The sequence below is a fragment of the Engystomops pustulosus genome, chromosome 6 (assembly GCF_040894005.1).
Source record: "Engystomops pustulosus chromosome 6, aEngPut4.maternal, whole genome shotgun sequence".
Taxonomy (NCBI): Eukaryota; Metazoa; Chordata; class Amphibia; order Anura; family Leptodactylidae; genus Engystomops; species Engystomops pustulosus.
The window spans coordinates 136,403,035-136,419,285 of NC_092416.1; the positions used below are offsets into that span (position 1 = coordinate 136,403,035).

The 16,251-nt window shown below is 41.0% G+C and overlaps 1 protein-coding gene across 1 annotated transcript in view; it reads left to right on the plus strand.

The window, feature by feature from the left end:
• The window catches only part of C1QL1 (complement C1q like 1), a 62,173-nt gene extending 47,585 nt beyond the window's left edge, over positions 1 to 14,588 (plus strand). The window contains exon 2 of the mRNA XM_072111214.1: positions 14,176 to 14,588. Coding sequence (XP_071967315.1) covers positions 14,176 to 14,355 — 180 coding nt within the window. The 3' untranslated portion in view covers positions 14,356 to 14,588. The remainder of the gene's footprint in view (positions 1 to 14,175) is intronic.
• Positions 14,589 to 16,251: the final 1,663 nt, after the last annotated feature.

Consider the following 16,251-nt stretch of genomic DNA (forward strand, 5'->3'; position numbering starts at 1 on the left):
GTTCTTCTTTGTCCTGACAACTTGGTTCTCTGACAGTGTTATTTTGCTGCTACCCCTAACACTCTCCCCAAAATTTAAACAATAAAGGCACAAAGTGCTTGTTACCGATCATATGTGTTTCACTGGAAACATATATGAGATCAAATCAAGGCCCATCCTAGTGCCACATTTGAATAGGCTCCAAGAGATGTTCTTAAAGGCCCCATAATATCCTCACACAACCCTCCTGTAATGTCCTCACACAGCCGTCGGCAATGTCCTCACACAGACCCCAGTAATGTTCTCACAGAACCCCCAGTAATGTCCCCCACATACCCCACTAATATCCTCACACAGCCCCCAGTAATATTCTCACACATCTCCCAGTAATGTCCTCACACAGTCCCCAGAAATGTCCATGCAGCCCCCCATTAATGTGCCCACACAGACAATAATGTGCCCACACAGATCCCCCCCATCATGCACGTCATGTGATCATGACATCATCACAGGTCCTGCAGCCTCCAGGTAGTAATATTCTTCCAGAGGCTACTCGTCCTGCAAGGGAAAACAGTGTGCTTAATGCATACTTTTTCATCACGATCTGTGTCTCAGGACACAGATCATGATGAGAGTGGGGAGGAATGCCTGGGCAATGGGACAAATGTCCTGCTGACCCGGGGAGATCTGGGGCTCCAGCTTCGGCATGGGCCCCGGTTCTTTTGCCCTAGCGCACCCATAATTTTTTTTCAAAATACTGCTTAAGTCATTCATTGTGCTGCTTGAACTCTCAACTTGTGTGTACATATATATATATATATATATATATATATATATATTACTGGGGCTGTATATATGTATTAGGTATTACTAGCAACATTTACTTAATCTAAAAAATTAGTTTGTGCCTAAGGGCCTCCACCGCACTTAATCCGGCCCCTCCTGTATGTGTGTTGTTAGCAGCCGCAGTTGCATTTATATTAAAGGATTGTAGCTGCACTTGGTGCACTGTGGTGCATCGCTGTGAGCGATCTTTTCACTAAACCCAGATAAGCCCCTGCCAGCTTGAATACAGAGATTTGAGAACACGTCAGTTTGAGTAGGTTCCCCCAGTGCTCTAACCATGGAAGGCTACAACCCTGGAAAATATAACCATTTTTCACATTCCTGCTGTGAATAACAACACACACAGAAAAGTCAAAACTGGTGGTAGAAACCTTTGAAAAAATTGCCAACCACAATATCAGTTGGGAAAACTATGGACTAAATGTCAATATGTGAAATTTGGGGATTTTATGATCAAGTTGATCAAGTAATTTACAGAATTACCTGTAAATTAAGGGCTGGGATCCCCAACTAAAAAAATTGGTTCCTTGAATACTTACTGATGTTCAAGTCATTTTTCCAGGAGTACCAAATGCAGTCCAGGGAAACTCAAGGAGGTTAAGAGAAATTAAATGGAGCAACATTGACAGAACTGCAAAATCTAATGAGCATAGATGTTTACTTCAGACAGTAATCATGTGGCCATTCCATGATGGCTAATAGTTCTATCATGAGGGATATTTCACATTCAGAAAATAGTAATAAGAATAGTAAGAGTAAAAAATATTACAATTAGATTCCATGGCAGACAACCCTGTCAATTTTTTGGGGGTATTTGTAAATGCCAAGGTTGAAAGTATACATTTCTGGGTCATCAAAATAACCATAAATACATATCCAATTGAAAATCAAGAAAAAACAGTATTATTGTTTTTCTGACAGGTTGTTAGCTTTTAGTTTTTATGTAGCTAGCTGCCTATGACCTTGATTTTGTCAGACACTACTCCGCTATTCTCTCAGAGACTGAACAGGTGTGAGAATACAAAAGACAAATTTTGAATACTTAACAAAAGGCAGAAAGCAGAAAGTCTAAAATGATTCACACTTTACTAATAACATTGCCACAGGAAAATTCATTCTAAAGTGAGGCAAGAATCCCGAGAATGGGTCCAGGCACACAGAAGCCTGAGAATTAATGATGTATGTAACATTTAAAAGCAATATTGTGTAGAAGCTCGTTACTGGGAAGTATGCCACAGTTTATCAATTAGTAAATAATTATGGTGATCTACTCTAATGAGTCTAGTTAAGATTCCACTTTTCAACTTATTTTCACACCAGATATATACAACTTTAGAATTAAAAATAATGGGGCTCATTTACTAAGGGTCCAAACATCGCACTTTTAACCGGTTTCCCAAATATTTCCTTTTTGCGCTGAATTGCCCCGGGTTTTTGGCGCACACAATTGGATTGTGGAGCATCAACACTGGCTTGCATGGGGGGCGTGGCCGTCAGACAACTCGCCGGATTCGGACAAACCGCAGAATTTAAAAAAGGAAATGTGTCGCAAGATCAGCACTCACATGCACCGGGAAGAAGCAGGTGAACTCCGGTGGACCTCGGCGAAGAAGTGACGGATGCAGGAACTCGGGCGCACGATGTTAGTGAATCGCGGCAGACCTGAATCCTCGTCAGCGGTAGATGTCCCTTAAACATCCCAGCTCTGCTCTCCAGATACTTTGGGGCACAGTGCTTGTGCACTTGTGTGCCAGTATTGTAAAGAAGAAAGCAACAATCCAGCGCGCTTGTCTCTTTATAATTCATAGCCTTCTTTATTCAATAAACATTTTGGACATACACTTCACGTTTCTAGCGCACACAGGCACCCTTCATCAAGGCCATGATGAAGGGCATCTGCGTGCACAAGAAACAAGTTGCCTTGTGACTATGAAGTATATGTCCAAAATGCTTATTGAATACAGAAGGCTATGAATTTTAAAGAGACAAGCGCGCTGGATCATTGCTTTCCTCTTTACAATGTCTCTATCGGACCGCATTGCTTAGGGTCGGATCCTGGCTCCCGGCATGGAATAAGGGAGAGCTGGAAAATCCTATTACTATTTGACAAGCTCGTGGGCCAGTTTATGATGAAGGCCATGTCCCACCTGTCGCAGAAAGTATATTAAGAGGTGTAATCCAGTGCCTACAAGGCATGGAGGTGGCGTAGCCACAAAACCAATCATACTTTCTTACAGCACGCCAGAAATTGGTGTAGAGGCACTGATAAATGCCCCCCATTAATTACTCAGCAGTGGTTGACTCTTAGTGCATAAACCTTATAAACTTTACACTTCATGTCACTATTTCTCTGCTGGTTTCTTCTCCTTATTCCATGCTGTGAGGTAGCTTCTGCACCCTACACAAAAAGACAGGTACCTAGTTCATTATAATGATATTATATGTAAACAACTATGCAGAGCTCAGTGGATTTGATTTTTAACACCTCTTCGGGTGTTTGCTGCACAATGGGCCAAACACCCGTCGATTTGCACATTGTAGTAGATGATGTGCAAAATCAAACTGAATAACAATACCAAAATACTAAATCTTTATTAAATAATGCTATCACATAAAAGTTATTATACACCAAACCAAAAGACAATAAAAACATTTAAAAAGATCCAAAAGATCTCATGACAAAACCCAGGGAAGGGTAGGGCACATGATAATGCTCACAAAGAAACAACACCTCCCTAACCCAGCCCCAAACCCTAAGCCTGTCAAATACAACAGGGTATGGAAACAAAATAATGACCAGAAGTTATCTATCAGGTAACAGCACAATCTGGAGATAGTAAATATAGTTACCAAGCAGGCCAGACAAAGGGGTTAAGGGCTGGGAGAGCCCCATGCGTATCGCCACTGACGGTGGCTTCCTCAGGGGTATTGTTATTCAGTTAGTTGTTACACGTGCCCAGTTTTCTACCATTTAGTGTAGTTCCGCTTTATCTTTTGGTTCTAGATGTGCAAAATCAGACAACCTAGGGTTAAAGTACCCTAAGGGGTCTGAAAAATAGTAAAAAAAAAAATAGAAAAAGGTTTTAAAAAATGTAATTACCATATACTCGAGTATAAGCCGACCCAAGTATAAGTCAAGGCCCCTAATTCCACCAAAAAAAAAAAAAAAAACGGGAAAACTTATTGACTCGAGTATAAGCCGAGGGTGGGAAATGCATTGGTCACAGCCTCCCCAGTATATAGCCTGCCGGATCCTGCCCCATAGTATATAGCCAGCACCTGCCCCCCAGTATATAGCCTGCCAGCCCATATCCCCCATTATATAGCCAGCCCCCTGCCCCAGTATATAGCCAGCAGCGGGGGAAGCCGGAAAGGTGAGTTTTGATATATTTTTTTTACTTGAGTATAAGCCAAGTTTGAGTTTTCAGCACATTTTTTTATGCTGAAAAACTAGGCTTATACTCGAGTATATATGGTAAATTAAAAAAATAAATAAATCCCTAGAACTGATATAAATATAACTAAATAGTAAAAATTGTAAACAGGTTATATATCGCCGCGTCACAAAATGTACGATCTATCAAAATATAATAACGTTTTTTCATGGCGTTAAACCCTGGAACAGAAAATAGCGCCCAAATTTGAAAATGTCACTTTTTTTGCCACTTTGCAAAAAATTAAGAAATTCAATAAAAAGTGCTCAAAAGGTCATACAGTCCTCAAAATGGTTACATAGAAAACGCAAAATGACAACACCTACAGCTCTGTACACTGAAGTATGAAAAAGTTATTAGCGCCAGAATTCGGCAAAATGAATTTTTTTGGTACAGGAGGTTTTAATTTTTGTAAATGTATAAAAACATTATAAAACCTATACAAATATATTTCCGTGATCCTACTGACCCAAAGAATGAAGTAGACATGTCATTTGGGGCGGTCAGAGAAAGCTGTGAAATCCAAGCCCAAAAGAAAATGGCGCAAATGCATTTTTCAGCATTTTCGCTACATTCAGAATTTTTTTCCCGCTTCCCAATGGAATATTATTATATACCATATATATATTAAATACCATTACTATGAAGTGCATTTGTTACGCAGAAAAAAAGCCCATACACAGCTCTTTACATGGAAAAATAAAAAAGTAATAGATTTTTGAAGATGGGGAGTGAAAAATGAAAAAACAAAAAGGGCCTGGTCTTAAGGGGTTAAATTCTCATTGGATAAGCTGCTGAGCTCCTTCATTGGAGAACACAAGGGATCATGCACTAGGCTCAGTTCTAGGGCAACGACAGTGAGAAGTTAGATCCTGCCTACTTCTGACAAGTAGCTTCAAAACAGAAAAATTTCTCTGGAAAGAAAAAGGTCAGTAACACAATATGGACATCATTCCGTTTGTTTTCAAGGGGGTAATAAAAAAAAGTCAGTGGCCCAGATTTATTAACCCCTTGCGCCAGTTTTTTGTCTAACTTTGCACATTCTTTTCAGTGCAAACTGCTTGCACAGGTGTTTATAAAGTGTCTGCGACACATTTGTGTGATGACTGCACTATATCCAAGGTGATACAAAACTCTGCACTAAAAGGGGCCTTCAAGTGCTCAGTCGGACCGTGCACCACATTTATCATGCAGTGTCCAACGGAATTGTGCTGCACGCCCTATGTTTGGTGCACCCAAAAAAGTTTGTGCGCTCTGTCGGAGCAGTGCAGGGGGCGCCAGATTCATGAATAACGTGCACCACATTTCATAAATCTGTCGCACATTGCACCCTCTACATGCAAACTGCACATAGTATAGTTTGCACTATTTTTGATAAATGTGGGCCAATTTTTTTGAAATCAGTATAAAAATGGAGTTGCACTTTAACTTTCATGGCAAGGTGCAGTTGGAATGTGGTATATGGACACTACACAAGTATTCCACTATATGAGGCATCAGACCCCATAGTGTTTTCAAAAAAATTTCAAAAACATTTTTTACCACCAAAAAAATAAGCCAGCATGTAATCCACAGAAAATGAGCTCTCACATGGTTCTGTTAACAGAAAAAGAAAAAGGTTATTGCTTTTGTGAAACAAAAGGGCTACATTGTTATGAGTTAATAGGTAAGCACCGTAAAAAAAGTTAGAATTGATTTAATGGTTTTAAATAAAATTGGCTTAAAGGAAACCTACCACTTGTAGTGGCAGGTTTCCGATGGCAAGACCGAGCACCAGCTCAGGGTGAGCTGGTGCCGGAGCTTATTTTAGTTAGTGTTTTAAACCGCGGTATCGCGGTTTAAAACACTTTTTAAACTTTATAGCCGGCGCAGGCAGGTACGCGCTCGCCGCTTACCGTGCGCGCGGCTACATAGGAAGTGAATGAGAGCCGCGCGCATGGTAAGCGCCGAGCGCGTACCTCCATGCGCCGGCTATAAAGTTTAAAAAGTGTTTTAAACCGCGATACCGCGGTTTAAAACACTAACTAAAATAAGCTCCGGCACCAGCTCACCCTGAGCTGGTGCACGGTATTTCCATCAGAAACCTGCCACTTCAAGTGGTAGGTTTCCTTTAACAAATAACATGCATTTATTATTATATGATGAACACCGTAAAAATTGAACCTGTACAGATTTGTTGTAATTTGTTGTGAACACTGTACACTTAGTTTTTTGTCGCACATGTCAGCATTCCAGATAAATGATTATCTGTTGTGTCATTATGTAGGCAAAAGACAAGTGAGAAGATCTGCACATCTGCAGAAAATACAACTTTTCTTATACCATGTGATATTGTACTTGAAACATTTACCCATATGTTTCTAACTGCTCATGTAGGATGTGTGAAGTGTGCAGGAAAAATCTGATTTTTAAAGGTATTTAAAGTAACATGTCACATGAAACAGACCTTTAAAGGAAATCAACCACTTGTAAAACATACTTTTGAGCTGAACTCAATTACTGGTAAGCATTTTGTCACTAATAAAGGCACTTATTTTCTACTTACTGATGTAATGTGGAAATATGGAGAAAAAAAACGGATGACATAAATATTTAAATGAGGCATAATTATGAAAATCGGGAGCGCAGAGGATCTCTGTCATTACACCCTTGAGTGCCGAAGCCTCATTTAAATAATAATATATAGCACACACAGATTATGCAGCACTGCAGAGAACTCGCCAAATCAGTCCCTGTCCCCAATGGGGCTCACAGTCTAATAAACCTACCGATATGTTTTGGAGTGCGGGAGGAAACCGGAGGACCCATGCAAACACGGAGAGAACATACAAACTCTTTGCATGTGTAAATATCTTTATAACTCAGTTTTTCTCCACTTTTTCACAGTTTCTGGTAAGTAGAAAAAAAGAGCCTTTATTAATAAGAAAACGCCTACCAGTAATGCAGCTCAAAACTATGTTTTACAAGTGGTTTATTTCCTTTAAACATCAGGCAATACAACACACTTGTATACAGAGATTAGAGAAACAAAATAGCTGGTTATTACAAGCACAACACTGCAAACCCATTTATTCCAACTAGAAATAGGGAGGAGGATGTCTGTATATTAGAAATATATATATATATATATATATATATATATATATATACACAAATAGAAAGTCCATGCAGCATACTGCAAGAAAGTGGTGTTGGGTGCAAGCTATTAGGACAGGGTCAAAGGTCCTCCGTGGATATAAAATTAGAAAATAAGCAGCACTCCAGGCATCAAATGCGGTGTAAAAAGTGGTTGTTCTTTATTCCATGCAAAGTGGTAGCAACGTTTTGGCTCCAAGGAGCCTTTTTCAAGCCTTGAAAAAGGCTCCTTGTACTGGTGCTACTTGTACTGGTGTCATCAACAAAAATCTCTCAGAGGCACAACCTACAACCTTATGAAACTCCGTACAACATGGGATGGAAACCATCCACCATTTTGCAATGTACTTCAGAAGATTGTTATGAAAAGATGAATAAGGATGTGAATGTTGCCAAAAGTCCATAGCTTATCTATTGTGGTGTTCTCTGGAATGAACAGACATGTGCTCACTACCATGGGTGGGGTGGATTTTATTAAAATATTTATTTACCCCTCTACTCTGGACCTGCCATTGGAGCCTGCAATAGGAAGCAACAGACCCGTGCCATCAATGTGACGTCACCATCGTAGAAAATATGTTAAGATGTATAAACGTCCTACATGATGCAGAGTTTTCCAATTCCAAGCTGAACTTACCTTACAATAGCTATTTTTGAAAATAAAAAGCATGTTTTCAGCTAGTCATAGCTCTACGCTATTGTTAATTTCTTGGCAAGCGATTCCTGCTAAAGATGAATACATTTTGGTGCAATAGAAGGGACTGATCCCTTCTATTATAGTTAAAAATACATTATGCTTACACACCTTGTGATACAGACCATACCTCACTGCTGCACTGGTGTTACTCCACTAAAAAATCTTTGTGCTAATTTTACCCTAGGTCACTTACTGATGAGCCCCAACTTTTGTTATTGTCGATAATACAAGTTGGGTTGTTATTGGCGATTATTCACAGGGCCATTTCTTTTATGGTCCACTTGTTAAATTAAAAAAAAACAGAGCATTGACTAGTTTGCTACATTTTTCAGCTAAATCTTATGGCTAGTGCTGCATCTGCAACGAGGTGAGTTGAGCAACTCACCTCAGGCAGCAGATTGCAGCTCTCAGGTTGGGGGGTGGCACTGGCACCTACCCCCCTGAAAATAATCAACTGCAGGTGTATTTAAGACACATATGACAGAGAGCAGCGTCTAAACCCTCAATAGGATGCATTGGTCAGCACTCAACCTGCGTTCTTCACCAGTAATACAAACAGAAGAGGGTCTTGCAGGGACATTGGGATTTAAGTAATTCTTTTTTCACTGGGGTGCATATGCATTAATGAGGGAGTACATATGCATTAATGAGGATGGTGCTGCTGTCCTAAATATAAATTATTTGGGAGGCTGTTTCATTATAGAATTGGGGGTTCTGCTCTAAATATGTATAAATAAGGATTGCTGTAATATATATGAATCAATGTGGGTTGCAATAATGTATGTGAATTAATGTAGGTTGTTAAATTATTTGTTGCTATATATTTACTTTGTGTGGGTGAATCTATTTAAGAGGTTGAATTAGTTAGGGGCAACTGTATATAAACTAATAACAAATAATAATAATATACAAACTAAATTAGTGCCTTGTATGTCATTAATTCAGGGGGGGGGGTTGTCATATGTATAATGAATAAGGGGGCAGTGGATAAATTCAGTAGTTTCCCAGTAGTACTATAATAATTTATTCATGTATATTTTATTTTTTCATTTATTGAGGGGTCAGTGTGTTTTGATACATGTGGAGGGGCACTATGGTGTGAGGGGTACATATTAGGAGTACAGTGTGGGACACAGGTGTTATCTATGGCAGTGATTTTCAACCTTTTTTGAGCCACGGCACACTTTTTATACTTAGAAAATCCTGGGGCACACCACCAACCAAAATGACACTAAAACAGTCATATTATACATATAGTTAATAATATAGATTCTAAATTTATTTTACTCACTCATTGTGAAACCTGGGCCTGTTTCGATAAACACAAAAGGGATATCCTGGCAGGAATGGTGGAAAGACGCACATGAAGCTCTTCCTCAACAGTTCTCAGTTTCTCCCTGTTTTTAGTATATGGTGCTGATTATTACACTCACCGGCCACTTTATTAGGTACACCTGTCCAACTGCTCGTTAACACTTAATTTCTAATCAGCCAATCACATGGCGGCAACTCAGTGCATTTAGGCATGTAGACATGGTCAAGACAATCTCCTGCAGTTCAAACCGAGCATCAGTATGGGGAAGAAAGGTGATTTGAGTGCCTTTGAATGTGGCATTGTTGTTGGTGCCAGAAGGGCTGGTCTGAGTATTTCAGAAACTGCTGATCTACCGGGATTTTCACGCACAACCATCTCTAGGGTTTACAGAGAATGGTCCGAAAAAGAAAAACCATCCAGTGAGCGGCAGTTCTGTGGGCGGAAATGCCTTGTTGATGCCCAAGGTCAGAGGAGAATGGGCAGACTGGTTCGAGCTGATAGAAAGGCAACAATGACTCAAATCGCCACCCGTTACAACCAAGGTAGGCAGAAGAGCATCTCTGAATGCACCGTACGTCCAACTTTGAGGCAGATGGGCTACAGCAGCAGAAGACCACCTCGGGTGCCACTCCTTTCAGCTAAGAACAGGAAACTGAGGCTACAATTTGCACAAGCTCATCGAAATTGGACAGTAGAAGATTGGAAAAACGTTGCCTGGTCTGATGAGTCTCGATTTCTGCTGCGACATTCGGATGGTAGGGTCAGAATTTGGCATCAACAACATGAAAGCATGGATCCATCCTGCCTTGTATCAACGGTTCAGGCTGGTGGTGGTGGTGTCATGGTGTGGGGAATATTTTCTTGGCACTCTTTGGGCCCCTTGGTACCAATTGAGCATCGTTGCAATGCCACAGCCTACCTGAGTATTGTTTCTGACCATGTCCATCCCTTTATGACTACAATGTACCCAACATCTGATGGCTACTTTCAGCAGGATAATGCGCCATGTCATAAAGCTGGAATCATCTCAGACTTGTTTCTTGAACATGACAATTAGTTCACTGTACTCAAATGGCCTCCACAGTCACCAGATCTCAATCCAATAGAGCATCTTTGGGATGTGGTGGAATGGGAGATTCGCATCATGGATGTGCAGCCGACAAATCTGCGGCAACTGTGTGATGCCATCATGTCAATATGGACCCAAATCTCTGAGGAATGCTTCCAGCACCTTGTTGAATCTATGCCACGAAGAATTGAGGCAGTTCTGAAGGCAAAAGGGGGTCCAACCCGTTACTAGCATGGTGTACCTAATAAAGTGGCCGGTGAGTGTATGTGGCTCATATACTGCAAAATAAAGGGGTACAATGAGAAGTACTATGGCCATGAGGCCAGAGTACAAGTGTCAGCTCATATACTCAGCATATGTGCTGGTACTTGTAGTACTCCAGCCTCATGACTATGGTATTTTTCATTTTACATTTCTCATTGTTATATGTAGTATACTGCTGGAGTACTAAAAGTACCAGCTCATATGCTGAGTATTCTGCCAACAGTTCATATACTCGGGCAAAAGCTCATATAGTCAGCATTATTGGTGGGCATTACCTTGGCGGTGGGCAAATGCGAGAGTCTCTCTGCTCTCAGGATGATGCGCCGGCCTCGGTGACGTCATTTTGTCGCGCGAGGTTCAAAGCTTGCGCATGTGTTATTGTACACGTCTCCTACATTGTAAGAAGCCGTGACTGCGCATTGCCGGGAAACAAAACACAGGGGGCACCATGGTTTGTGGAACTTTCCCCGCGGCACACCCGACCATGTGTCACGGCACACTAGTGTGCCACGGCACACTGGTTGAAAATCACTGATCTATGGGACACTGTTCTGTGAGTGACTGTTTTATATTCATGGGCGCAGTGTGGAGATGTGCTGCAAGCAGTTAAAGACATCTGGGCAGAACATTTTGCCGCAATAAGTCATGGCTAGAAGAAGTCATCAAAGATGTTTACCTGATAGAAAAGATTGTGGTATAGATTTATATTTGTGGTATATATATATATATATATATATATATATATATATATATATATATATATTTAAATAGCCTAATAGTGGGAGGGGCCAGAGAAGAAAAGTGCACCCCTGCTTATAGTCCTTGACAATGACCAAATCCTAAAATACCCAGTACAGCTAAACTGATATCTGAAAGATGGAGATTGATGGCATTTGCCCCGTCCCATACATTATCCATCTTTGAGAAACTGGGAATGTGGAGAGAACATTCCTCTGCTGACTACTCCTCCTGAAGATGATCTGTCTAAGAACATATGACAAAAGCTCCAATTATTCTGTTATTCTTCATATTTCCATCTCCATATTGGGGCAGATTTATCAAGCTGTCTGAAAGTCAGAATATTTCTAGTTGCCCATGGCAACCAATCACAGCTCCCCTTTAAAATATTCATGAGCACTGATAAAATGAAAGCGGAGCTGTGATTGGTTGCCATGGGCAACTAGAAATATTCTGACTTTCAGACACTTGATAAATCTGCCCCATTGTCTTTATAAGACTATGCATCAGCATTTTGGAAACAAACCTTTTCCCCCCTTACAACTTATATTGATGTACAGCCAGTGGCGCTCTCGATTGTATTGTTAACAGCAAAACTGAACACAGTGGGGCTCATTTACTAAGGGTCCGTCGGACACACTTTTGTCGGGTTTCCCAAATATTTCCGTTTCGCGCCGAATTGCCCGGGTTTTTGGCGCACGCGATCGGATTTTGGCGCATAGGCACCGGCTTGCACAGAACAGAACAACAGAAACCGGGGGGCGTGGCCATCAGACGACCCAACGTATTCGTACGAACCGCGGAATTTAAAAAAGGTTTTGTGTCGCAAGATCAAGCACTCAAATGCACCAGGAAGAAGCAGGTGAACTCCGGCGGACCTCGGTGCAACAGCGACACAGGAAGGAACTCGGACGCACGATCTTAGTGAAGCGCCGGACCCGAATCCATGTTGGACAATGCATCGCGGGATCGCGTCAGAATCGGGTAAGTAAATCTGCCCCAGTATATCAGTTCAGTCCAGTTGTACTGGTATGTACTGGTGCTCAGGCTGGTAAATACAACCAGAACACGGACTGAGTTTGTGTGACCAAAAGGACCATTTAATGTCCCATATGGACAGATGTTGACCTCCACACTGGACATTTGTGTCTAGATCTCAACAATAGTTGTCTGAAACTGTCTCAATTGTTACGGCAGACGTTTAGTTGTCTTGTAGAAAAACAAGGATTATTTTCCAGCAGGGGGGACTGCCACTTTTAATGAGTCACATACTCCTCTTCCTTCTCGCTGCCTCTCTCCTTCGTTCTTTAGTTCTTGGCAGGCGAGCCTGTGACTGGAGACATTAATTACTAGCACAGTGAGCTGTTTATTCTCCTTATTAACACACCTGTGCTGCTGCTTGTGTGTTAGGAGTCAGTGTCTCGCCTCACGTGTGCCTCCGTCCTGTCACAAAGGCGCAGCGCTTCCACTAGAAATAGAGGGATTTGTGATTAACCCCTTTGAGGGCAATATGCTCAGTGCACTGTCATTGATTTCCAATACATATAGCTGTGAGATTCAGGGACTGAAGAGTCAAGGGTCCGTCTGCCTCCGAGACAGTGCGCAAAGAAATATTGGCTTTCTGATGTATAAAGTGGAATCAGATTTCTCTGTCTCGTTGTAATTTTAAGGTTATTTTGATGGATTTTTGTAAGATTAAAGGATGTGGTAATTACATCTTGTGATTTCATCTAATTAGTTTATTATTTTCAGATTGTATTTTTTTTAACAACCTCTGCATTTCCTTTTACAAAAAAACAAGACCAGCTATTTGCAACTTCATTCTTAAAGCATGTTTAACAATCATAGATATATAGAAATTAGCTCGTCTACAAATGAATGCAGATATGCAGCTTGCATCTGAGCTACCGTAATTATGGAAACCATATTAGAAAGGCCTGGCCACATGGGCAGGAAGTAATGGCAACCAAACCACAGTAGCAAGAAATTTAGGCTAATTTACATAACTAAATTTCAAAATGTAATGTTTAACCTGCAGCATTTAATTTATTTCTCTGGGTTCCACTATCAAGAATTCAATCATTGTGGTGCATGGCATCTTGCAGCTGAGCGTGTTTTCATCCCCATAGCCCCATGGTCCTTCTCGTAGGGCATCAATATTTGAACTGTATGTAGCCAATTACAAGACTCCACAATAGTTAGCAGAATGAAAAAGTGAGACTGCAGTTAATGGACAAAAGCTGTATCTCTAGTCATGTCCTAAAAAAGCAGGTAGGGATGCATTCAGAATGTACCTCCTGCCACCCATCACAAAAAATAAACTCCAAAATCCAGGACTTGCAGATTTGAGGTTAAAAAGTTTTCAAAACGAGATATGACATGCTATTTAATTAAATGAATTCCTAATGGAATTACTATCTATGGTTATACATTTTTGTATTTAAAAAGGAGTTTGGTCCAAAGTGCCACATGAGCCAATTATTGTGCCATATTGGAGATGAAAATCAGACTAAAGAAGTTATTTTAAAGCTTAAAAAAATAAAGGTTTCATTGTGCTGTAGATATTTTTATATGGAACACATTACATCCTATAATGTTCTTCAACCAACACGAAATCCCACTCAAACTAGAAAAACCAAATAATGTTCATACATTTAAAAATGGGCATGTTTTAACCTCTCTTCTTTATCTCCCCCAGGTTCGTGCCAGTGCTATTGCTCAAGATGCAGATCAGAATTATGACTATGCCAGTAACAGTGTGATCCTTCACTTAGATGCTGGAGATGAAGTCTACATAAAGTTGGATGGTGGAAAGGCTCATGGAGGCAATAACAACAAATACAGTACCTTTTCTGGCTTCATCATTTACTCAGACTGAGAGAAATGTTCTCTGGACTACCCTTACCTACAACAACGTGAAGCAAAGAGCTTGAGAGAGAAGTTTGGGAATGCTGCATGGAAAACTCAATTCCCTTCCATTGCACATGGTGTGCTTGGGAGTGTGTAGCCGCTTCCCACTGCTTCTCCAACACCTCTCTTGTGTCCTTGACCACTCCTGTGCCATCCCCCATGCTTCACTGTGTAGCTGTTCAATAAAGCCTCACTACTGTACTCCTGGCCTAACTTTGCTTATGCCTCTGTTCACATTTGAGGCCATTTCCCCAATCAAAGCTCAGTCACATACTGGCCAATTCCATTTTATGAACTCCTGTACATTTATAAATATCACCTACTTTCCGTCACATTCCTTTTCTTTGAATCATATCTTGGTCAACTGTCTTTGTGTCTGGCCAGCAGAATTCATTTTCAAATCCTGACATGTCCTCTGGTCCAACCTATCATTACACATTAGGAAAATTTTCAGTAAACCTTAATCCTGCCTAAGGATAGATACAGTACAGTCCATTGTGTGGTAAATTCAGGGCAAAAGTCTTTTCATACAATTGTCTACAAAGCCACATGATTTAATCCTCCTCCATCTTTCCTTTCCATGGATAAGGATATATCTTAAATAACCATTACGATATATTTATGTACTAAGATTCTATGTGTCATCATTCCATTTAACAAACCTGCATGAATTCCTTAAGCAGAGATTGTGTCTCAACTATATATATATATATATATATATATATATATATATATATATATATATCATTTTCCATTAAATATAAATAACATCATGCCTCAAATCTCTACCAAGCATCATACTCATTTTACACCATACTTTGTGCCTGTGCAATTTGCCAAGAGCTTTGCATGCACCAAGGTTCAGGCTCTGTAATATGCTTAAAGGGGACCTGTCACCTCCGATCATCTAAATAAACCCTAGACCAGTGGTGGCTAACCTATGGCACTGGTGCCAGAGGTGGCACTCAGAGCCCTTTCTGTGGGCACTCAGGCCATCACCAGAGATGATTCCAGGTATCTTCCTGCAGTCCCAGACAGCCCAGGACTTGCTGTGCACAGAGCTATATTAAAAGCAACAGTGCTACCTGGGACTACTGGAGGAGTGGGAAGGTGTGGACAGATCTGGATTATCATTGTAGCTCCTGCTCCGACCCTGACAATTCTTGCTGTTTATGGGACCTTGGAGAGAAGCTACAATGATCACCCAAATTTCTTCTATTTTCTCCTTTATTGGGGTCCTCAGGGAGCTGGTATCAATGAAAGCTGTGACAGAGCAGGGAGTATAAATTAAATTTCTGTGTTGGCACTTTGCGGTAAATAAGTGGGTCTTGGTTGTAGTTTGAGCACTCAGTCTCTAAAAGGTTTGCCATCACTGCCCTAGACAGTACCTTAAAGAACACTGTAGAGTCATCGCAATGCTTCTAATCCTGTTACTCTGCGTTGCTGCTGTGTGATAAAAACAACTTTTATTCTTCTTATCGTCTTTTATTTATCCAGTCAAGGAGGCAGGAGATCTTTCCGTCCCACTCTCTCTGTCTGTCTTCTCACGGCTGCTCTGGCTTGAGCCCACACCCCAAAACACTGTCCCCAACTCTATGTCACTACTCATCCAGTTTCAAACTTCCCCAAATATGCAGTCCAATCTGGAGCATACGGCTAGCTTTCAATCACACAAGCGCCATGCACCTTACTGACGCATGCTCGATGCACCTGTAGGGCCGGTGCCAAACTAACAGGTGGAATGTGCATGCAGGGAAACTGGAGTGTAGTGACATACAGCTGGGGAAAGAGTTTTGGGGCATGGGTCTGGCAACATCAGCCGTGAGGAGGCTGGCAGAGCTTCAGTGAATCAGGAAGCTGTCCC